This window comes from Physeter macrocephalus, chromosome 12 (genome assembly GCF_002837175.3).
Source record: "Physeter macrocephalus isolate SW-GA chromosome 12, ASM283717v5, whole genome shotgun sequence".
NCBI classification, from domain to species: Eukaryota; Metazoa; Chordata; class Mammalia; order Artiodactyla; family Physeteridae; genus Physeter; species Physeter macrocephalus.
In genome coordinates, this window is record NC_041225.1 from 14,271,613 (window position 1) to 14,296,663 (window position 25,051).

The window sequence follows — 25,051 nt, forward strand, 5'->3', positions numbered from 1 at the left end:
GTCCGGAGCCTGTGCTCCACAACGGGAGAGGCCACAGCGGTGAGAGGCCCGCGTACCGCAAAAAAAAAAAAAAAAAAAAAAAAACAACCAAAAAACTAATTCATGGTGGAAAAAAATCAAATCAGAACTGAGGTCATCCCTGGAGGCAAGAGGGGAGGGACTGCCTGAGGGAACTTTTAGGAGTGAGGGTAATGCTCCTTATCTTGATAGGAGTTTGGGTGACATCTGCATCCTGGTCAAAACTTAGCAAATGCATACTTAAGAGTCGTTGTATTACCTGTAAATTTTATCTCAGAAAAAATATATTAAAAAATTAATGAACTCTAAATGATACACGTGTTGAAGTATTTAGGGGTAAGGCTGCTGATATGTACGATTTCCTTTGACAGGCGTCACAAGGTAAAGATGCAAGAATGGATGGGTAGGTACAGAATCAAGGAAGTAGAGTGAAATGTGAAAGGCAGAATCTAAGCAGTGGGTATATGGGTGTTCTCCGTACATTCTTTCAACTTCTCTGTATGTTTGAAAATCTCCATAATAAAATGTTGAGAAAAAAAGATAACAGACTGGAGGAAATGTATTTCCAGGATGTAAGAGATTTTTACCCAGAATATACAAAGAGCTAATTATCAATAGGAAAAATAAAAAACCCAACTGAAAATAAGCAAAGGCCTTTAGAAAAAAAAGCAGATGCCAACAATGTCTGAAAAGATCATCCTCTTTGAAAGTGGAAAATTTGAATTCAGACAACAGCACCCCTCTCCCCCCTCCAGGCTGGTATTATCTTGCGACGCTTGGCAGATGTCAGCGGGTGGTCCTGTGAAGCAGAACAGCCAGTTTGGCAGCACCTGTGAGTCTGTGGAAGCTGCTAATCCCACCACCCTGAACCATCACCCAGCACCTCTCCTGCAGGCTGGCGAAGAATGGACCAGGTAGCGCCGAAGATGCAGAAAAGCCATAGCAGGACACCAGGCAAGGAGCTTTTACTCCTGTGTGCAGTGGTTAGAATGGAGTCACTACGGAAAAACCTATGACCTCCCGCTAAGTCAGAACCACATACTGACTGACTGTACAGCGTTTACAGAAAAGCAAAACTGCTGAATAAGTAAACACACACACACACCACACACACACACACACACACACACACACACACACACACACAGAGAAAATGGGCTGGAAAAATCCAAACTCCTGCCTTGCTGAGGAAGCAGGATGAAGAACATGAGCCAGAACCACCACTTGATTTGAAATAAAGGTCTATATACACACATGTACTGCTTGCCTAATTACAATGAAAAGCATTAATCTATTACCAGTTTAAAACAAAGCTCACCCAGGCTTTAACTTTCCCAGCACTTATTTCAGAGCAAAAGTGGCAAATTATGTTATTTAGGATTTTATAACCTACATCCCCAAATCAGCATTTCATTTCTCTCTGCCATTCCTAAACCAGTTCACACCTACCACATAGCACAGGTCTCCCAAAACTCCGTGGACACACACACACACACACACACACACACACAGGGGTCCAGGCACCTGTTGATCCGTGGCTTCGAGCAGGTGCTATAGAACAGCTTTCTATTAGAGTCAAACCAGACTTCCATCCTTTGAATTTTCTTCAAACTATGAGACGGGGTGAGATGGCAGGGTATCTGCTATAATCACTAATCAATACAGTTCAGATCTGTCACCTAGTACCACCCCCCATCCAGGTGCTGAGTCATACCTGACTATGTGGGCAGAAAACTTTGCAGTCGCTCTCCCCAGCCACTTCAAAACTTTTAAAGAGTGGTTTGCTTTTAAGTATACTACACAGAATTGACTTCGAGAATTCACGAAATCTTTCTGTCTGTAATACACTGTATGACTGATAAGGGCAGAGTGTGGGCGTGTATATATCCATATGATTTCAGCTATTTCTCCACCATTTCGTGAAACAAATCAAACAGCTCACCAAAACTAGTTGAAAGTTTTATTTATATAAAATTCATTAAGAACATAAAAGATTGAGTTTCTTTAAAAAAAAAAATCTGCAGTTATTTACAGCAGTATTGCACAAGTAAAGTGGCAATTACCCTGTCAAAATTCATCAGTGCAAAACACAAGTAAGCCAGGGAAATTGCAATACATATGCTACATACGCTGGGTCCTAGGAAACAAGTTAGTGATGAATCAGTATACAGACAGATCAGTGCTATTTATAAATGAGTACCTGATGAGTTCTGATACAGTAACTAGTGGTCACAGAACCTGGACATAAAACGTAAGAGAGCTTCTAAAGTCTGAAATTCCCAAATAAAAGTAGTCAAGTTACTTAGCCGGGAGCTTGAGGCTGCTTCTTGCACACAATGCTGTTTGGAGCAGGACAGGAGTTACCCCAGCTGGTTTAGCGACACGCGTGTGCGGGGTGGACACACGCAGGCACCAGGCTAAATCAGCAGGGATGACAGAGCCATCGACACAGAACCGCTAGGAAGTCTCTTTCAAGCTTCCACTTCTTAACAGCCAATCCAGTGGGGCCCCCAACCTCTCTCAAAGACTTTGGAGAAGAAGAAGGAAAGCGTCACCCTGAAGAAGCAGGTGTGGATCAAATGCAGGGACCGAATGGTTCAGGGCAGGGGCTGTACAATTAGTTCCTGAACACACACAGTTAAGTCCGCACCTCAAAGCACAGGAAGCCACAGAGCGGGTGGCGGGAACTCAACTACTCATCAGTTGCCAGTGAGGGGTTTAGTGGTGTGAAGAGGTCCTGAAGTCTCTCTGGAAGCAGGGGCCACTGGTCCCACTGTGCCTTCATCCTGCCTGGCCCCTGCCCTCAACAATCTCACGACAGCACCTCCAGAAGAAGACGTTTCCATTTCTCTGAACATGGTATCGTCAGGGATGAATTTTCAATGGAAGAAATCCTTCCCAACTGCCAATAACACATATTGGGCTGGCCCAAAAGAAGTTCGTTCGGGTTTTTCTGTAAGATGTAACGGAAAAACCCGAACGAACTTTTTGCCCCCCCCCCCCCCACACACACATACACACACACGCGTATATATTTTGGCTTTAAAATACGGCCTGGAGTTAACAGCATTTGCTTCCATGAGAAGCTACTAGCCGTTTGGGAACAAGAGAAAGTCACTGGAAAGTTCTAGAGTAGAATTTGACAGCCTGCTAGGTTTATGGTCTCTCATTGTTGTCTAAACACAAACTTCATCATGAGGACAGCAAACTCTAGGAATCTAAACCCATTTGACTAGAAATACCAGGAACCAAAGCTGGAGGGCAACCCCGGGGAGACCACTCGGCCTGCAGTGAGCTAACCAGTCGCCGCCACCTCAGAGTTAAAGCAATTAACAGGACAGGAGGGGGTAGGGGTCAGGGAGGTCAACACTTTTCAGAATTTAAGACATTAAATAAGCTGGAAATAAATATACAACATCTCTACAAGTTACAGCATTATGAAACAGTAGGACACATTACACAGAAAAAGAATCTACAATATTTACAATCCTCAATTCTGAAAAAGTTTAGTAAAAACAGTTTTTTTTTTTTTTTTTTTTTTACTCATTTATGCTGTACAAAATTTTACAAGAAAGGTAAAGGAAACATAATAATTGCACACAGACGTTTGGCTCAGTTGATAAGTAAAATATGACTTCCTAATCTAATAAATAGTCAAAATATATACAATATTAAGAAGGGGAAACAGGAGAAAGCTGTCGTCTACTGTGTACATTTTTTGTTTTTTTTTTTTTTTTTTTAACTCGGAAGAAATTTTCACCTGGTTTCTCCACAACCAAGAAAAAAAAAATTCTTCATAAACAGGAGTCCAGGTAATTTGCAGATTCACTCATGAAGTTAATTTCGTGTGTGTTTATTGCATTTCTGTGAAAAGTCACAGGACACTTTCTACAAACCTCACATGAGACGAGGTGGTCAAGGCACAAAACCCGCATTCAGTTTCCAAAAAGGGATCGAGTTATTTTTTTCTCTATAAAAAGTCAAAGAAAGGAAAAATAAGAAGTCAAAGGTACACCCACAGTGGGTATACTTTCTGCAGGGAGGCATCTTGATAAACAGATACGTACAGTACAGAGACGTCCAGTCACCTCTCTTAAGTCCTGGGGCAACATCCTCTTAATACTTCTACAATTCATAGAATCTCTAATTTCCTCACCAGCTGCTTCCACGGCCAGCCCGGGGGCCTGGAGGCCGCCGAGCCCGAGGTAAACTTGCACGTGGGCGAGTGAGCACTCAGCCCCCGGGCACCAGGGCTGAAGGAACAGAATAAAGTGCTCCAGTCCGAGAGACTGGCCGGTATAGAGTATGGAGATCCTGGGAGGGGAGCGGCCCAGAACCAAATACGTCTTTGGTGTGTATGTCCAGCAGGCCCACGCTGCAATTCCACCAACCACCTTAACCACCACGTGGACCTGAGGACCCTGCAGAGGGGTTCAAGACATGCCAAGGGCACAAGCTGAGACTCAACACAGCTTTAAAACAATTCAAGACCCCAAGAAGATATCTGGGGAAAAGAAAACTTTTAGAAGGAAGAATATTTGGAGTCAAATATCTCTACCTAAGGAAAAAGTATATATGCAACATATATATATATTTATATAAAATTATGAAGATACAAAAATGAATCAATTTTTCCAACTGATAACGTGAAAACACTGGTTCTCGATGGGCCAAAAGCAAATAACGATAGTTGTTGTTGGCACTGCTGACTCATCTGAAAAATCACGTATCTTTTTTAAACAGCTGTTTAATGATCTGAGGTTTCTAAAACTATAAGAGTGATGGGGTTCACAGAACGATCTCCACCTCCCCTCTTTCAATGCTCCCTAATCTGTCTTTCTTGGGTCTCCCTAGTAGTTTAACTGCCTTTGAAAAGACTGACCAACTCGCGGGCTTCCATTCTCTGCCATAATCACGGCAGGTGCGGAGGAAGGGCATCCCCGACCGAAGTGGCTGCATGAAGGGGGCCTGACAAAATCCAGCCGTCCCAAGAGAAGTGGAACAAGTGACACAGACATCTGTCAGAAGGCCAAGGGACCATTTCAGACTTGTGTCCAACGGGGTTTTTTATGGAACTGCTGAGAGCAGAATTAAGTCTATATTTCAAAGAGCGGGAACCAAGTGCTAGCCATCAAAAGCCAGATGAACTCTGAGTTGGACAAAAGGCCGGGATGCCCAGGAAACAGCTGTCTCAAGTCCCGCCCATAGACTGCGCCAATTCTCACAAGGGCTCGAGCTTGGATACCTCGACGGAACTGGGCTGCACGTGGACATGTTAACCACCTGGGGCCTCAGGCTGAGAGTCCACCCTGTGATATGGGAAGGCCTGCATCCAGAAAAGCCAACAGTGCATACCTTGTGTTATGACTGCCATTACCTCCTCAGGACACTTCTAAACGACAAGCCCATCAAAACCAAACGAAAACCAACATCGAGCACCTCCCAGTGAGTAAGCTACCAATAGACAAACAGACCTGTGTCTGATACAGGCAGATACTAACTCATGTTCAGACCCAATTATACTTTTTACCATGAAAATACACTGGACCAAATGTGTGCATCAGTGACCCGACAGGCTGGAGGAGCATCACCTAAGGACGTAAGGAGAAACACAAAGAGTCTGAAATTTTGCCACAGATGCAACTGAATTTAAGGAGGTAAGTAGATATTTACAAAATGGGAGTGGCATGTCAATACAGGCTGACAAGAGACCCCTCTGCCCCTTTTACCAGTTCCATTTCATAAGAACTTTTTTGGTATTAATAATAATGACCTAAAAAAAAAAAAAAAAAAAAAAAGGTCCAAGAGGCAATGGCAGGGAAGGGAGGGGCCACATCATACCGCTCCTGTTTAAAAATGCTGTATGGTGACCTCTAAAAATAAACTAAGGCAGCTTTATAAATCAGCTGGCTCAGTTTCCACTGCAGAGTTTACACAATCCTCTGAGAGTAGGCAAAAGGTTCTTAAAATTTTAGTACAAAAATCACTCACGAGTTGGTTAAAAAGTTTCCGTTTCCTTTTTGAAAAACCTGTTCTTATCAAAGAAGGTGGGAAAAAAAAAAAACACACTCACGGCATGTAAACACCATTCTTGCCTAAAATCCTGCTCCAAAGAACCATGATTTGTACATTGTTTAAAAAAGAAAATCCTCCCTCATTTACATTCACAACAAGCTTCTGTTAGAAATTCGGCCGCGTGGTGATGATGAAAGACAAGGTCAGGTCCACGTGCAGCTCGGTGTCCTCCGGGGGACACGCCGGCAGGCTCCCCGCCCGCCCCCTCCAGCGAGGGACCTCGGGCTGCACAGCAAGGACACCGAGACACCGAGGTGCTGGGCTTGTCGGTCTGAACGAGCAAAATGTCTGCACATCCCGGCTCCGTGAGGAACCCGCTGTCACTGCATCCTCCACACCAGACGGATGATGTGGCGTAACAGTCGTAAGATAACCATTTGCGGGTGACCTTCGGCTGCTTGGTGATTATTCAGAAAGACCTGAAACAACAAAAGGAAAGCTCCTTACTTTCCAGTCCCAACTTATTTCGGGGGCTGGCGGGGGAACCCATGTTTAAGGGAACAACCAATCCCATCTGAACAGCTATGAAGGTGCCTCTTAAAGGGCCACTTCTTCCCTGAGGCGTCACTGCATAAAGGGCAGGCACACCGAATGATGGTTTTCTTTAAAGCGACCAAAAGGATGTTTGGAAAACTCAAAGAGAATCCCTGAATCTGTCTCCCCCAGCTTTTTTTTTTTTTTTTTTTAATTGTGAACTCTTGTAAATTCTTCTTTGGAATAAAGGAGGCTTTTACCGTTCACAAGGTTATTTGTGAGTTGCAGTTTCTCCCTGTATTCCCCCATTCAATCTGGGCTGCCACAACACAATCAGACAGACAGAAAGCGTGAGGACACTTTTTTCTTGCATCTGTAGTAGAAATCTTAGCAGACAGTAACTGCCCCAGGTCTGTCAAGTAGATGCACTGTTTCCCCTTCTAAAAACCACATATTCTTTCCACAGGTGACGCCATCGCTGGCCGGAGCTGCCTTGATCAGGAAACGTAGCAACAACCATTGGAAAACGAGTATCGCCACCGGCTCTGCGCAGGTGCTGGAGAAAAGCCACCCCAAGTCCCGGAGTTGGGGGGGGGGGTCCCGTGAAGAGAGGCGCAGGTAAAGCAGATGGAAGAGAGGAAAGAAAGAACTTGGTGGATGAGAGGTAACCACCTTACTGCCCAAGTTACCAACATTCAAATATGTTTCAGACTCCCTCAACTCAAGGGTGAGTTTCGGGTGGCTGTCATTTACTTGAGAAATCAGTGATTCGGGGTAATTTGCCCTAAGAAGCTAAATAAAGTGGAGCACTGATGCGCCACCGCGTCTCGGGCTGTCGGTGGGCAGCTCCGCTGGGTAAGCGCTGTTGGTCCAGTGCTGCGGCCACGGTCACCCACACAGGCGGCGTCAACCACTGGCCCCTCCAGTACCCCGGAGGGGCGGGCAAAGAGCGACGAAAAATAGAAAAAGCCCTGTTTGCTGGGGACCACCGTAGGATCATGACAAGCTGAGAAACTGTTCCAAAGGAAGCGGCCAGGGTATTTCAAGGTCTCAGAGGTCCTTGGGTCTTCCACCTTCGAGCTCTAATCCATTTCGCGGGTTAAGTGCAGGGTGTAAACTCAGAGCAGCCAACGCTGGCAACAGAGCACCTCTGCCTCCATGTCAGGAGCTGTAACCGGTTTCCCTGCTCAGGTCTGAAATCCACACCCCAGGCCAGCTCCCTGCTCTGTCTGGAGCGCTCCACCAACCCCCTTCTCACTCCGGCGGGCTGGGGGGTGCTTTCCAACACACATCCACGGGACCACCGGCCACGGGGCAGGCTGAGGACAGGCGTCCCCTTCCCAGACACAATCGCTGTCCACAGACGCCAGCTGCAAGCAGAGCTCCCTCTTCGCCACTGTTTACACAGCCCTCTGGGGCTCGTTGTACAGGATGGAATTGTGATAAGGCCGGAGCACTTCCCTTGCTCCTTCCAGAACCAGGAACCAGACTGGAGGAAATCAGCTTTATGTAAGCGATTCCTGTAGAGGCTCTCCGTAACCACAGTCTGCGATTTTTATCTGCTTGACACACAAGATTGCTTTGTTTTGATTTAACTTTCAAAATTACTTTGCTTCTTCTGGGTGAGAATAATTTAGGGGAAGGTTAATTTTAGTTGAGACTAATATTAACAGGTTGAAAGAGGCTTATTCAAAATAAAACCACGACTTACTAAAATGAAGAAAGTGTTTGCAGAGCTGAGCTAAACCATCACTTCAAGGTGGGAAATCTCAAGCCAAACAGTCGCTGCTGGCCTCAGCAGGACCGGAGAATGGAGTCAAAATGACGCCACCTCGAGGGGACTGGGTCACACAGTAGGGACCGACCCCAACTGCTGACACTTAGCCAATTTCATATTCCAGATCTGGCAGCGTCTGAGAGGAGAAACCTTCCCCGCACCCTTCAGGACAGCAGGTGTAGGATGAGAGACGTCTTCCCGAGTTTTTTAGACTGTTGCTTTCGTGTCACGTGAAAATAACGGTGGGGGGGGGGTATGCAAAGACATGCCAGGGTGGCCGGGGAATGCAGGAAAGATCTGTTAAAAGGAACACCCAACCCCTGACAAATGAGAAGATGCCGCAACATCTGGGTTAGCGAGGATACGGGGACACCTGGCCCCTCGACAGCACGCGTGACAACACGGCACATGCCCTTAAACCAGCGAATGACTGCTTTTGGACGATATTCCATGGAGGAAGCCATTACCACTGATTCCAAGAGCCCCGGCAGCCCAGAAAGCCCTCGACAGCAGGCAGAGCCCACCGAAGCCGCTGCTGGCACAGCGTGGATGGCCCACACCTCACGAACGGCTGGAGGATGGGTAGCTGGCGCCAGGACAGACGCGCTGCCCTCTGACACCTGCAGCCGTACCGATCAGCTTCCTCACGGGAGTCACCGAGCACACGGTCTGGGCCTGACGATGCTAACGTAGGGCAGACGCGGTCGGCCCAGCCAGCATGAGATCTTAGGCTTCTGGCCCCCAGGACGGTGAAGAAATACATTTCTGCTGTTTAAGGCCCCCTGGCTGTGGTCCTGTGCTCTGGCTGTCCTCGCAAACTAATACACCCGCTCATGCTTAATCATCGTTCCTGGTCCTTCACCTTTTAAGTGAAAAACAAAAACTTCTCAGCTCAGAGTTGCGTAATGCTGTCTCAGTCTAAATCATAAAAACACTTTAGAAAGATATATTACAATGATTCATTTGGGGAAAGAACTAAAAAACTAAATGCGCTCCTAGGTACAAACAATTTATGTCTTACACACACACACACGTACAAAGTGCACGATCCCATCCAACTGGGATTTTCACCTCCGTGGTCTAGATCAAGAAGTGGATTATTTGGGGTGACTGACTTCTATGGCCATCCTGACAGTCCACGCTCCTCTCTGGCTGAGGGGCTCCGGCATCACAGGCAACGCTCGACTTCGCAGCCTGTCTGCACCCAGTTTAGTCTCGCGGGCATTCCTGAGTCCCCAGCACCGCGTGCAGGGGAGCACGGCGCAGCCCACCGGAGAGGGCGCTCACGGTGCCACCATCGATGAGAAGAGCCCAAGAGAAAGCTGCCCGGTCTCAGGAGCCAGAGGCAGGCAAGTGCAAGTTCCCACCTTGCAGACGGAAAACACATCCACACGTTCCAGTGAAACCTGAAGCCTACACCCAAACACAGTCAAGATGCGGAGGGTCCTTCTTGTCCACAGAGCAACAGGACGGCATCTCCTTTATGGAGCTGACACTCTGCTGAGGGACAGAGCCACGCGAATGAACACGACCTTGTGACAAGGGTAACACAGAGGTAAAGACGATGACAGAGAAAGAAGCATCGGCCAGAGAGGCGGGCAGCGGGGCCAGGAGGGCACAGAGCCAAGCCCCATGCTGAGTCGGAGGAAGAAGAGTGACTGGGAGGAGAGGAGAGGGCATTACAGGAGGAGAGGCAGGGCCCTGCACGCAAGAAGGAGCAGACGGCTTGCTAAAAATCGTATTTTATGGTAAAATATAGTATTTGATTTTTCACAATAAGCCAGAATGAAAAGCAGTGTCAAATTCCGGGACCGTTCCGTCCAAGAATCGTGCCATAAAGGTAAGCGATGGATTCAGGAGCTCTGAGTTTCCCTGGACAGACTTAGGTTTTCTTTGAAGATGTGGCACGTGACCCTGGAGACAGCGTCAAGAGCATTCGGCAGGGAACCCCAAACAGTTCCCTGCACGTCCACACCAGAGGCCACAGGCTCACCCGGGTGGCAGACGGGGCGGGCTGTACCGAGGGTCTGCCCTGGAGTGGGGAGCAGGGTCCAGGCTGACTTGTCACGACCGGGGAGCAGCCCACAGGTCGAGGAGCTGGGCCTCCGCGTGGGGTGGGACAGGAGAGGAGGCCCAGGGACCGGACACGGCTGTAGCACCGGGACCGCCTCAGGCTGCACTCGAGACCACCGATCGAGTAGCAGGGAATGTAATTACATTTTAATGCCCAAACCATCACAGCCAAACCAGGGAAGCAGGTGTGCCGCACGCAAAAGAGGCCTGGAGCCCAGGCTGCCCCGGGGAGCCGGCCAGGTTGACCACAACATACCTGCAGTGGGCCGCTCTGATCCCGCTTCACTCTCCTGCAGATGGAGAGGAGCCCAGCCTCTGGAAAGTACACAAGACACAGCAGGCCTTCGGACTTCGTGAGCCCGAGCTTGGGGAGGAGAAGGACTGCCCGCTGTCACCGATAAATGGAACAACCCGGCACACGCCTTTTCAGTCTTCACCACCCCCCGAGCCAGCGTGGCTCTCCTGCCCTTTCACAGACGGAGCTTGCGCATCAGGGACCACCAAGTAACCGCGACAGTTCAGCTCCACTCCAGCTCACTGCAGAACACACACTCACCAATCCGGGCTCCAAAGGCAGGGTCAAACCTCGCTGGGCCAAGTGACTCAGTACGTACGACCCACAGGTACACTCAGCATTACTCAAGGGGGCTTACCCTCCAAACCACACAGATGTGCACAGTGCAATAAAAATAAAGGTTGAGGAAGATCACAAATATGAAGAAAGAGAGACTTACCCTGGGAACTAGGGCTGAGATGTGCCGCACCAGAACCACAGTTTAGGGAAGAGTTTCCTGGCGGTCAAGGTAACAAGGAACATTATTTTTCACCGTCTTATCAAAAAGAGCTCAATACCAAACTCTAGGATACAAACCAAAAAGCAAGGTATACCCGCAGAACTCTTGAGATTCTGAGCAATTTTTAAAAATTTGTTCAAAAACTTGTTTCTTATAGAATTTCAACACTGAATGCCTAAGACATCCTAAACTTTTTTTTTTTTTTTTTTTTTTAAGGTAGATACATTTTTAAGTGGGAACACGTTATAGGAGACTGAATTCTGGACTCTGAGACCAGGAAGGACTCTGACAAAGAGAGAACCTCTGCTCCAGTTTGGGCAAGTGAGGATGGAGTGTCTGTCTGTCTGGATGGCGTCTGCTCCCCCAGGGGCGGTCACGGCATCTTCCAGAACAGTGCTGAGAGCTGCCATAATCACAGGTGACAGAGTAAGGCAAGGGACAGAGTGGCCCCGGTGATGGACGGAAGAGCACCTCTACCCATTCATAACCCATCAATCTAAACGTTATTTTAAGTGACAAGCGCGTGACACAGAGGTCAGAGAGAGAAGAACAGGGCCCACGTGTGACGAACTCAATGTGGAGACTTGCTAAGAAGACCTGGTCTCTCTCCACTTTAAGACAAAGAACCACAGTCAAAGGACATCTCAGCTCAGATTCCAGTGCAGGCTCCATATCCACTGCTGTTCTCAGGTGTCAGACATGCTGCAACGCTGCCCGAAGACCAAATTCACTTTCTATTTATCACCAAGGCAACATGGGCATTTGCATAGCTAGTGCCTAACATGCTTTGATGTCAACACAGCTGTGGAAAGGGTGCCAGCGGAGCTCCTTGGCCGGATGCGGTGCCCCCCTCCACCCCAAGCACCAGAAGCGAGCTCTCCCACTAGGGTGATGATGTGATCCTCAAACGTCGCAGAAAGACTGCATCTGCACAAATCCCGCTTTCCAATTTTCAGCGCATCATTTCAAAGAATCTATTACAGGTACCACTTTTGGTAGGACAAATAATCACTTCTCCCGTTAACCTGGCATGCATTGGATTTTCTTAGTACAATACCTGCCCCTCCCCGCGGTAGAACTCTAGATAACTTGTCGGCCCCCAGGCCCCACGGCCCGAGCTGGCTGAAATGAAGAACCCTGGCCCGTGACCTTCGAGGTGTGTCACCCTGTGTCAACCACGGAGAAGACGGAGAGATGGCTCTTACGACTCCCGCACGAGGCACCGTTAGACAAAATAGCAGACGCAGAGCAAGAACACGCTGTTCTAAAATGCCCCAGCCTCCGACAAATGCTAATGAGATGTAAGCACTTTAACCGCAGCTCAAACCCCTCTGCTTTGGCTCAGCTGGAAGAAGTCTAGCGGAGGATGACGTGATAGGCTGATTATTTCTGTATGTGTGCAGGAGGGCCGAGCCTCAAAGTGCATCTCCATTTCCTCCTCAAGAGATTAAAAAAAACCCAGCTAGACGTCTCTGAAGTCCCCCTCCAGGCACCTGCATCTCCAAATGCTTACGTGTTGATGGCCTCCGGTGCCCCAAGGGCCAGGCAGCCATGCAGGTGTGCCCACCTGCCACAGCCCGACGGCGCCCTCGCGGGCGGTGTGTGCGAGCACACAAGCCACATCCAGCTTGGTGTCCACCCAGCCATTCACACACACACCAGTGCCTCAACCTCGGCTCACATCTGTGTAACCCAGACAGACGCAGCACGTCCGGGGTCCCCACCCCCCGCCCCCGGGGGTCCCCCCCCACCCCCCGCCCCCGGGGCCCCCCCCCACATTTCCTTTAACGAGCTGGGTACGCAGCAGACACACAGGTGAACAAAGTTACTAGTATCTCTCTATCCAAAGCTTAAAGACCGATGGAGAAAAGTCTCAACTACAGTTCCAAGTGAGAGAAAACAGAAGGATGGTAGCACAGGATGATGGACAGCATTTTCTAGATGCATCTCTAACTGCTTTGGTTTAATCGTCACTACATCCCTAAGAGACTGACTAAAAATGGGGCTCCTGAAGGGGGACAGACGGAGTCTGACCCCAAAGTCCCTGCAATTGTCTGTGAGCTGCATCTTCCTACGAGATCACCCTTTATCCTGCACAAGTCATGGAAAGCCCTCGTTCAGCCCTCCACAGCCACAGTGTCCATGGGGATAATCTGAACCCCATGCTCTCGGGGAAGGTCTCAGGGAAACATAGCAGAGCTGATGTCACAGGAGGGAGGCTCTTCTCTCTCAAAGGCCCTGGCATCTCCGTGATGGGCTCATTCTCTTCGTCTTGTCACTCTTCGTGTGGTATGGATGTGGCATGTGTCAGACAGGTGTGCAAGGCTCTTAAGACCACAACTGCCTTATCCAACTCCAAGGAAGACACTCATTAAACCTGAAAACTGCATCCCAAATAACTGGCAGGCATCAATTTATCCTGCTCACAGCTGGAACTGTCATTCTATCAACCTGTGTGAGACCAATGTGGGGTGTCATCTCATGAGATAGGATGGGCCCAGTTTTAATGTCTGACATGCAGATTTTTCATTATTCTTTTCTCAGACAGTAACAGAAAGCATCTTATTTTGTTAAACTCCAACATGTGATTAACGAAGGCCTCAAAAGAGGGCCGTCTGAGAACATGCGTCTCTGGACGTAAGTATGGTTTATGCTATTACCAAACAAGCTACAATTTTGACCTCTCCCCGTCCACTAGCTACAGAAGACCATCTATAGAGGAATATCCCTTCCGAAAACGAGGATCAAACAGCACAGGGAATTTCACTTGTTAGGAAAGACAACACATACAGATTTCAAGTTCACATATAGTACAGGTGACCCTTGAACAATACGGGTTTCAACTGTGCAGGTTCACTTACACACGGATCTTTTTCAATATGGTACCTGTTTTCATTTTACAGATCTTTAAATTAGCAAAGTGGGGGGAAAAGTGTGTGTTCAATTAGAGATCACAATACGTGGAATCAAAAGGACTGGAGTTTGAGTCCTAATTCTGTCCAAACAGTTTCAGCTTCCTGCCCTTAGGTGAGTCATTTATCAATTCCTTTGTCTTGAGGCAGGGATGGCAGTGCATGGATTTTTGACTCCAAGCAAAGCAGGGTCGGCGCCCAGAGCCCCTTTGATGTTCGAGGGTCAACTTACATGAAAATGCTAATGTGCTGACACCAATTAAACTGTTGTTTCCCTCAGAACCAGACTGCAAGCCACCTTTTCTTCTCTACTTTGTCTGGTTCAGGGCTACACTTCCCTCTATGTCATTCGGTCAGTTCATGCCTGCACACGCCTGGGACAGAAGTAGGAGGCAGGCAGTGTGAACAAAAGATACACTGTCTCTTGTGATCAAACAATGAAAGGGTTTTCATCTACTTCTTGGCCCTTCTAGAGAGCCTGTCCTAGCACCGCGTGCTGCTGGCCACTGCAGCCCCCCCATCGGGACATCCCCATGCCACAGCTAACCAAGAGCAGCCTACTTGAGCACGGAGTGACTTAGGCCGGACAAGCTGACGGCAAGGCAAGGAGGTGAGCGATCCCAGCATCGGTACTGGGGGCAGGGGGGAGCCGGGGCACGCTGGTTAGAAAATGGGGCTGATCACCCCAAGAGCACGTGTCTTCACGTTCTCAAGGGTCTAGCACCCTCTCCACGGCCTCAGACTGCAACCCCAGCCAGGGCCAAGAATCCCATCCGATTGGACACCATCCCCAAGAACCTGCGGTGAGCACACGGCATCCCACGCCTGCAGGGGACCAGAGCCCACACTTGCTGACGCTCCCTCCAGCAGATGGGACCTGGACTTGCACTCACGCAATTTCTGAATTGTGAAAGAAGCCAGCAGAGGCTATCAAAAACAACAGGAAAGCTGGATGCCTGGGTGGAGGCCCCCAACCACGGGGAAGAGGAGGCATCAAGGTGCCAGCTGCTGCAACACACACAGAGGCCGCTGCACCGTGGCTCCCAGCCAGCTGCTTGCCCTCTTCAGAAAGCCCCAGAGACGCAGTTTCCCCACTGACGTCCCTGGCTGCCCGGTGTTCCCCGAGAGCCCTCGCCCTCCCTCCCCGTTATCTCTCAGAGCCGGGCAGGGGGAGCTATGGAGCCGGGACACCGTATGGTTGCAGGTCATCCAGCAACGCACCCCAGAGCTCCTCCACTTCCCTGGACCCTTGGGTTTTGTCCCACTACATGCTCTACGTGTGCCTAGGCTGCTGCAGCACTTGAATGCCTAATGACATGGCGGAGACACACCACGGGGCTGCCACTGGCCAAATCTGCGACAATCTGAGCATTAAGTATCGAGAGGGATGCATAAGAACCTGCTGAACTAAACACGGACCCATGAACTAAAGCTGACAAACGAAGTAAACACAGGGGAGAAAGGGAAGTTCTTCCTCATTTATACACACTTTCCTTCTATGACAAATGGAAAAGTACTGACTTCGTAGTGGAGGATACCACCTCTGACCAGAGGCCCAGGAACGGGACAAGCTGAGACCCCGTGCCTCCCGATACGATGCACGGAGGAGGACACAATGTCACGCTGTTGGGACGACTGGAGAAGTCTGCAGTCATGAGACCCACAGATGACACAACAGTACTGCCACGTTGTTAATTTCCCAATCTTGCTAATCACTCTGCGGTTGCACAAGAGAACACTCTTATTCTTAGGAAGGACACGCTGATGAATTTCAGAGTAAAGGAGTATCGTGCCTGCAGCTTGTTCTCGAATAGTTCAGAAAATAGTTTGCACACAGGTAGGTACGAGGAGGGAGGACGTTAAAGCAAACGTGGCAGAGTGTTAACAGCAGGGGACTCGCGTGGCAGATACAAGAGGGGTCTTTGTACCATTCTTGCAACTTTGGCGTAAAAGTCTGCAATTATTTCAAAACAGAAAGTTACAAATATACACCAGACCTGGAGCAGTAAAACTCCCATCAGGTAGAGGGGCGGGTTGCCCTGCCCTGGCAGGGTTCATTTGGGGCGATGACACCCACCGAGTCACAAAAGGAGAAGGGAACATGCACCGGGGCTTTGCGCTCACCTGTGCCTCTCTCACCTCCTGCTTCAAGGGTTCAGACTCCACAGCTCCGTCTCACATGCTTCCCCACTGCCCTCAAGTGCACTGAGCACATGACAACTACACGACAACTTCCTCTATTGCTCTAACTGAAAAAACGGGAAAATATCCTGTCAGGCTTCGCAAGGCTCATGGCAACAAAAGACCAACACTTTACAAAACGTACTGTAACAGTATAAGCAAGTAGAGACGCCGAATATTTAAAAGGCTCCGATCCACCATAAAGCAGCGCGGCGACGGACTCTGCTTGCCAAGAAGGGACACCTCCCCGGACAGACAAGTGCGTAACTTGGAAGCAGAATCCCTCCCACTTCCTCCCCAGATTTCCACCCCCAATATTCAACAATGGCCCATCAGTGTGACTGCAGACAATGGACTGTTTTGAATCCAACAACTCTTAAGACAGGCGTCTGCGGCCCTGGGGTCACTGTGTCACTATCCCGAGTTTCAGAGCCTGCTGTTTGGAACTGGCTGTTTATAAGACCTGGAGAATAAGTCTGTTTCATTTTTGAAAAATGAGGTTATAAGCTAGAGTCTGTCCCTACTCCTCCCCTGATATTCCAGCCTTCTTAGAAAGCTAGAGTCCTTTCATTGATTAGCGACTGCATTTTTGCATTGGTTCTTTTTAAGAGATGCCAAATAAGGTTCACGATTACAAGCATTGAGAAACACTGCAATGAGACTCACTTCTATTTATCTAACCCAAAGCACTGAGAACAAACAGGTTGCAGCTCATTTGAAAAAACAGATATGAGCACCTTCAACATTAAACCGTGTAATAACACTGGGAGCACGTGGGGAGGCGGGGTGTGACCTGTGAGAGGCTCTCCCCCGACCTGCACGGGAGAGGCTTGGCGCTGAAGACCACCCAATGGCCTGTGTCTCCCCTGCACGTGATCTGAACTGTCCCCCACCTCGGCAGCCTACGTGTGGGCATGGCTGTGCTCCTACCCCCCGCCACCCTAGCCCATGTCTCACCACCAACCATTCAAGGCCACCACAGAGATGCATCAGCCAGACCCATCCAGGCAGGCTCGGGGGAAAGCTCTGTAGAGTCACTGATACTTCATGCCAATCACAGAGTCACTGACACTTCATGTAAGTTTAAAGAGAAACTTTTGCAAAACCTTCTTAAACACATCTGGCTCTCTGGCCAAAGGTTCTGATCCAACCCCCTGAGGATGGAGCTGTGCTGACTCATCTCGGTGTCCAGAGCTCCCCGGACTCTGAAGGCACCAGAGCCCGGCAGCCTCACTTCTCCCGGGGAGCCCCAGCCAAGTCAGACCTGGAGCCCTAAGGACCTCTACCACCCGCTTTGAGATGGGATGGGGAGGTGGCAGGCCCAGCGTGCCGGTCAGTTCACGGCCCAGGCTCAGCCTGAGAAGCCGCCATAGCCGTCAGAAGTGACCTCTTCCTGCTGGATTCGTGACACGTTCCAGAATCAGGACTGGATACATTCAGCCTACCCTCTTGAAGGGACCGACGTCCCGAATATCCTAGGGCCCTGTTTCTGACCACTGTCTCCTAGTCAAGCGGGACAGCCGAGTCCACACACAAACAGTAACCCCGAAACCCCACCAGCGAAACCGAGGCAGAAGAACTAGGGCAACGGTAACTTCTGTGGCAAATTACAAAACAACCCACCTTGCCAAAGTGATTGCCATTTCAGATCTAGGCTGAGAGGGAGTTTATGTTCTGTGAGCGGGTCCCCGTCAGGTATAGGCTGCCAGGCATCCTGCCAGCTAGACCCAGTATCACAAGAAATTCCGGAGCCCGTTCATCAATGTGACATTTCCCGTTTAATGACAGAATCACACAATAGCGTATTTCCCATCAAACACACACATACACACCCTATAGAAGGGATAAAGAGTATCCAGTGTGAGTTTTCTGAAACTCCCTAACTAGTTCCCTTATGGAGATTCTATACTGAAGAAATGAAAGACTCTCTTGTAATGGGAAAACATCTCCATGTATGTTTAAAAACGCTTAAAAGGCACTGTATATAACAGGCAAACGAGACTGATTGAAAGCAATTTACAGGTAACGTTACATCTGTTTACTAAGCAACAGCTATAGCTACAAAAGAGACTAACATTTAAAGCAGGACAGAAATATTGGGGGGTCCTAAGCATAAACTCTCTCCAGAAGAAAAAAGAAAGAAAAAAAATCTTTAAAAAGTATTCATATGAAACGATAATGTTTGGAAGAAAAGGAGTCAGATGAAAAGTAACACAGTAAGAAAGAATGATATTAAATCTTATTTTGTAGAAAATAATTGTTAAGTGCTTCCTTCTCGATAAATCAACAGAAATACCTTCATACATGGCTGCCAGAAAAAAAGGTAATACGCAAGCCAAAATCACATGCTCTCACACATTTGCTGGTGGTACCCCTACAGGAAGTAGTCACACATGCTCGTAAGAGCCTAACTCCCCGAGTTAAACCCTACACATTTTAAAATGTCTTCCATGGGAATAAGGTGTCCAAATGGTAACATATATTGCCACTGGGCAAAACAAAATACACTCTGTGCTTGCAGAGTAAGATCTAAGGCTGAATTTTTTTTTTTTTTTTTTTAACCCAACAGCACACCTCAAAAATCCCAGGGGCACTCAATTTGAAGTGTAAAATTTTTTTTTTTTTTTTTTTTTTTTTTGCGGTACGGGGCCCTCTCACTGCTGTGGCCTCTCCCGTCGCGGAGCACAGGCTCCGGACGCGCAGGCTCAGCGGCCATGGCTCACGGGCCCAGCCGCTCCGCGGCATGTGGGATCTTCCCGGACCGGGGCACGAACCCGCGGTCCCCTGTATCCGCAGGCGGATTCTCAACCACTGCGCTACCAGGGGAAGCCCGAGGTGTAAAATTTTTATACCCCAAATTACAGGCTATTAATTATTGGCCTCCTAATACATTTCAATAAATGAACACCAACGACAGCAGTGGGGGCTGGAATGACACAGAGGCTTCCCTGCTCTGACTCACTGCCTGGCAAATCACAGGGGGAGACTTTTACTTTAGATCTGGCATCATTCCCTTTGGCTGAGTGAAGATGGAAATTTAAAAATTTCTTTACTTTTGACCCAAACTGTCTCCAGGGAGGGCTGAAACTCCCTCTCTGGCTTGAAGACTATGTTAATATTTATATGGGAATATTTCAAAGCATATACATAATCCGTTTTGTTTCAAGCATGGAGGGTTTAAGGTTCGTGCTCCTACCATCCCTTGGTCGGCCTCAGATTTTGTCTAATGGCCACCACTTACATTCAGCCATAGAGCAAATAGAAAATGGGAAAGGAGGAAGAATGGTAGGTCACACATAGGTAATACCACTCATTTCCAGAATAAGCACAGGATTATTACTAGTCTTTTCTTTTTTTCTTTTTTTTTTAAATGGCAGGGAGAGGTAGGGTGTGAGGGAGAAAGGGGGTAAAGAAAACATCATTACCCTCCTTGGGTAATATGCATTAAATTCGTCTCCAATACGCCGCAACTCTTGCGCAATCCATATCTCCGGACGCATATCTGCAGGTACAGCCTGAGACTGCCTCATGGAAGCTGCATCAGAACAAACAGAACAAAAATCACATTGTTTTCCATAGATCATTTAGAAAGTCCCAAAGGTCAGTTTCTAGAAGCAAGCCCATCTCACACACGCTTTCATGTTTTGGGACGCTCCCTAACTTCAAGAGCTACAATCATGCATTCGAGATTATGGTGGCAGGCTCTGCTACGTTAACTCTGGTTCATGAATAAGGAATACAGAGTAATTTAATTTTCAACAACAACTGGAGATTCAGAATTGCCAAATTTAAAAATCTCCTGGCCAGTGAATTACATACTTCCATTTCGAGAAGGCAAACTAACACAACGACGGCACAATCGATGCCGCCCAAGAAATAGCCTCGAAACATACGAGAGTGTAAAAATTTAGGCCATCCGTAAAATAACTATTATATTTTGATCTTAAGACAAGGTAAAATTCCTAGGAAAATGTCACACATCATCGAGGAATATGGAATGGTTGTATTCAAAGCAAAGTCAGTGAAAACTTGAGAAATGAATGAGCCTGTTTCCATGGAAGGAGGTGCAGCGATACACAGCCAGTCTGCACAAGTGCCACCAAGGGGCCAAATTAAAGCATAACTGCATGTTTTGTTTTGATATTAATGCAGCCAATAAAGATGGGCTCAAGTCTGCAAACACCACATGGAGAGAGGAAATGTTTTGGGTGTAAGAGCAAAGGCTTTTTTGAAAGGAGAAAAAAGAGGGAGGTTCACCCTTTCATTAAGCTGTCACTCCCATCCACACCCAGTACGTTCAGCCGTTGGTTAACGAGCCCATTTCAAAGCCACGTGATGGCCAGAAATGGAGCACAAAAAGGTGAGCTGTCCAAAGATCCCACAGAGCATCAGGAAGACGATATTCTCCAAGTACCACGAGGAAAAGTGTTCTCCACACTCAGAGAACAGCTGGGTAACACGGGTAACAGGAAAAGAGATGAGATTATTGGATTTCAACTGCTATTCACATACGGCTTACACTAACTTCCTGTTAAAAGGAGCACACTCTACTGGCAATTAAACACACGTGTTACGTTTTAACCACAGCGAAAAATTTAAGCACCTATTGTGCTTAGATTTTGCCGTAACATGAATATAGCTTCCTGTTTTGTGTTTTTGTAAAAAAAAAAAAATTTTGTATGTTGTATTAAGAGTTTTATTTATCGTTACAAATAAAAGTGATGTTGGTTCCTAGGTCTACAAAAACACTTAAAAGTGAACTATTTTTTGAGTTTTTACCAAGTCTCCTCAATCTCTTGCCCCAACTTCTCTGTCCCCCGGGCCCTCACCCAAGAGAAATGACAACAATCCCACAAAGGCTGAGAGGCAGGGCATCGTGTGTGTGCACGCGCGTGCGCACACAGGTGTGGGGGCACTGAATAAAGAATACACGTGCATCCTCTCCAGGATCATCTGTGCTGGCAACGAGCCAGAGGGGAGATTCCCCAAGGACGCCTGGTCAAGAGCACAAAGGCTTATGACAGGAAACTTTTGGGATAAGCCAGGCATGTCCCCCGAATACCCCTCCAACCACACAGAAAACTGCCTTGGCTGTACCTCTGTCACAAATTCTATCGTTACTGTGTACAAGCCTATTAAAATTAAATTTTAAGTAGCTAAACCGGCAGAAAACAGAATTTCAGGGTATATGTGATGCCAAGTGGTCTGTAATAGTTCACTCCCTTCTCCTGGGTTTGCAGTGCTTTAAGGATTTTGTCCGTCACAGGTACCAAATCATTACTATCTCTTTATACTATCAGCCAATCAAGTGCTCTTTCCCTGACTTTAGCAGCTGTTGTTACAAAGTTACCTCACCCTGGAGGGAAAGGAAAGCCTCTTTTCTTAGAATGATCACTGCGGTCATCACCTGCAGCGTTAGCTCAGGGAGACGCATGTATCCACAGGTACAAGTGACCAGACCAGCGCACAGGATGCCACGTGGTCGCTCAGAACCCCCGTCACCCACCTCTCCCCGGCTCCCGAGCCCCACTCTTTTCTCACTACACTTGGCTCTCTTCGAGGGAGTAAATCTGCCTTCAAATCCTAGAGTCAGAAATGCAGAAAATGCCAATTATCCAAAGAAAATCTGTGAAATCTAGACTGCGTATTTTACAAAGATGACAGACTGGTAAAAACTGTTGCCAAGTTACCTAAAGTTTAGTACATCAAGATACTCACTAATTTACCCAATGAGTATGAACGCCCATGAGCCAGACACTGCTCAGGAGATGGTCTGGGTACAGCAACCAAAGTCGCCCAAGCCCTGCTCCCACGAGCTTACATACCTGCCGATTAAATGCTAAACTTCAACGAAATGATAAACTTCTTCTGGACAAGGATACTCATACCTTATATTGTTATAACACAAAACGAAGTTAACTCCCCCGGTTAATTTCCCCCAACCTGCAGGCGGAAGTCTACTGAATTCTATTTAACACCCTCACTTACCTATGTGGTTTAGAAAGTTCTGTCTGGCTCACGGGAGGGCTGACGGCCAGAAGCACCACGATTGGAGCCGGTGCACATCAAAATGAGCACCTAGTGACTGCGCCAACCTGGCCAGCAGCTGAGGACATGTGGAACCTTGGGGGCCAGATCCAACTTGTTCATCTTAGAGATAAACGCCCTGCTGTTTGTGGGGGAAGAAGATAAGCAGATGTTTCTTCTACAGAAAGAAGAGTTCTAACTGCTAGCTTCAATAAATGCAGAGAGAGAAACACATCCCCGTGGTCTGGCAGTGAGGCCCGGAGGCTGTACTCTTTTACAAGCTCCTGGTGCAGACGGTCCACAGACCAGGCCCTGAGAAATCCTGAGCAGGAGGAAGAAACCACAGATCAGTTCTGGGGCCCAGACGTGTGTCTTTGGAGAACACTGAGGAGTCGGGAGAGTTGTATTAGCCAAAGATAATTGGTTAGGCCAGGCTTAGCATACACTAACTGATAAAACAGATCAGTAAGAGAGCTAGCAACTGTGCTTAGGTATATATATATTTTGAAGTTTCTATAGAATAGTAACATACAATATAAATGAATGTTTGCAAAGGAGACTGATGTGTCTGGACTACTCTAACACAGCAGCTATCACCACTTGGCTTTAAGAATTGGAGTTTTTTGAGAAGCAAATACTGTTCTTATTCCTTGAATAAACCTAAAATTAATGACCAACATTCACCCTGCAATAAAACCTAGCCCATAAATACAGAGAGTATTGGTTTTAAGGTAAGATCGTTAAGATAAAAATTCTATTTTGAATATTTTCAAAGGCATCCTATTCCTATATTTTAAAAGGGTGGCCTTAATCTCAGTTAATACAGTGGATTTTTGCCACCTAAATTTCAAAGATTATTTCTCAAGTAACAAAATATCTCCTTTTGGTGGTGAGGGGAGGGCCGGGGGCTTTTCCTTAACTTCATCACTAGTTTAATGCTGGTGTCTGTCACACGCGGTCTCATGTCACGTGAGAACCTAGCAGGACTAAGAATGGGGTCTGGCTGACCTGAGAATTTGCTTGTCAGCCCCATGGCGGCACTGGTCGGAGCCAGAATTAAGGTTTTTATTCCCTGTATCACCAGTTTGCTGAATTTTGCCCCACAGTGACCCAGAGCACGAACCACCACGATGCGGAAGGGATCCATGGCTCGGTCTTCCGAAGGTGAACCTGGAGCTGCTGGGGTTCAAGGGCAGGGGATACTCAGAAAACACACCCTCACTCCTACAGTCCTTTCTAGATACTCAATCTGCCTGCTCCCATGCTAATATAATCCACTTATCAAAAAGATCATTTACATTTATATCTCTAGCCTGTAAGACAGATAAGCATCAAACATAAACATTTTATTATGCTCTCTGCAATGTGCTTGACAGCCGCAATCATTGATACCTGATCAATAAAATGGGTCTTTATTTGAAACAAAAGCTCTTATTACTTAGATCACATTTTTAACTAAGGCAATTTTACATAAACATAAGAACTTCAAAGGGGAAACTGTGATGTGGTGCATTTTCACCCACACAAAATGTAGCTTCAGCATTTAAGAAAGCATTTCATGCCACAAACCTGGTGCTAAAATGGGAGAGGGGAGGGGAAGGAAGAGGAAAAGGCACAATGAAATATAAACAGCTCTTCATGTAAAGCTACTACTCCAAAGCTGTAACCAGAAGTCCACACAAGGCTGGCTCCGATCCTGTAAGCACCATTCTGAGCTGGGGAACTTGCTGGGCCCAGATTTTCTAACCAAAGCCACTAATCAAAACTTTGGAGTGCAACTGTGTCAGACACAGGCAATTCTGTCAAAAGTGCATATCGCACTATGTCACTTGAATTTTCATCAAAACTCTTGGAAACAATGCTAGAGTTTTCTGAAATCTAGCACTTCAGAATCTAGCATTTCAGGTAACCTGATTTCCTATAGGAAAAAAAAAACCCCCAAACCAAAAAAACCACGAGGTCTCTGATTAATCTATTTTTCTATACCAGTGTGCCGGGTGGGTAGAAAGGAGGACATTTTTTCAACGCCAAAGAACTCTGAGTTACTGAACGATGTGCAGTATCGCATTAACAGACTGTTGTGGTTCAGCTACAAAACTAGTTTCCAGCCCAGAGGGTAATTCCAAATCTTAAAAGCTCAGCGATTGAAAAAAAATTAATATCGTGGTTAAGTGGCTGATAGTGAAATCAGGCTGAGGCTTTCGGCAAGGGCTTTCTGTAGCACCGCCAGCGAGAGTGGGAAAATTTACAAAAACGAGATTGTCGATGCATAATGAGCTCCACATCAGTCAAGCCAAACCTTCTGATTTTTCCTGAACGTCCAACCGCTTCCACCCCACTGTTCCGATCGGCAGGTGTTCGAAGGAGCTGAGGTCACATTCTGACGTTCACCGCCGTCTTTCCACACCCGGCCGGGCTGCTGTGCCGACGACGAGAACCCTCCTGGGGGCGGCGAGACCGTGTCTTACACGTGCGCTCACACCACTGCGATCATCCTTGGGGACAGGATGCTCTCACGTCCCGGGGCCAGCGGCTGTTTTGAGTTCCCAGCACATCACTACCGGAGCTTCAAGTGCAGGACCAGAAACCAAACGAAAATCCACGGAAACATTTCACTCTCTACTGTTTTCAGAGGTTCGGTGAGCTACAAATACTGGGGTAGAATTGAGATTAGATTTTCAACTAATCAACATGAACTGAGCTCTGAATCAATATTCAAC

The 25,051-nt window shown here is 47.5% G+C and overlaps 1 protein-coding gene and 1 non-coding gene across 17 annotated transcripts in view; both read right to left on the bottom strand.

Moving 5' to 3' along the window:
* Window positions 1-25,051, bottom strand: part of BCL2L11 (BCL2 like 11) — a 107,090-nt gene that overhangs the window by 57,948 nt on the left and 24,091 nt on the right. Inside the window, exons 3-5 of one of the 16 annotated variants that reach the window (XM_055088888.1) lie at window positions 19,730-19,839; window positions 6,181-6,512; window positions 1,973-5,609 (exon numbers count right to left, since the gene is read on the bottom strand). The exons of 2 other annotated variants lie outside the window; for them this stretch is intronic. In XM_055088888.1, coding sequence (XP_054944863.1) covers window positions 6,414-6,512; window positions 19,730-19,839 — 209 coding nt within the window. In that variant the 3' untranslated portion in view covers window positions 1,973-5,609; window positions 6,181-6,413. Of the gene's footprint in view, window positions 1-1,969; window positions 6,513-16,247; window positions 16,373-16,584; window positions 22,654-22,674; window positions 24,985-25,051 lie in introns of those variants that run through there. 13 more of the 16 variants (XM_055088887.1, XM_055088889.1, XM_055088892.1 and 10 more) reach the window with 13 other exon arrangements.
* Window positions 6,861-6,996, bottom strand: LOC112066544 (small nucleolar RNA SNORA31). The gene has a single exon (XR_002892720.1). It is a non-coding gene; the product is annotated as a small nucleolar RNA SNORA31 (small nucleolar RNA).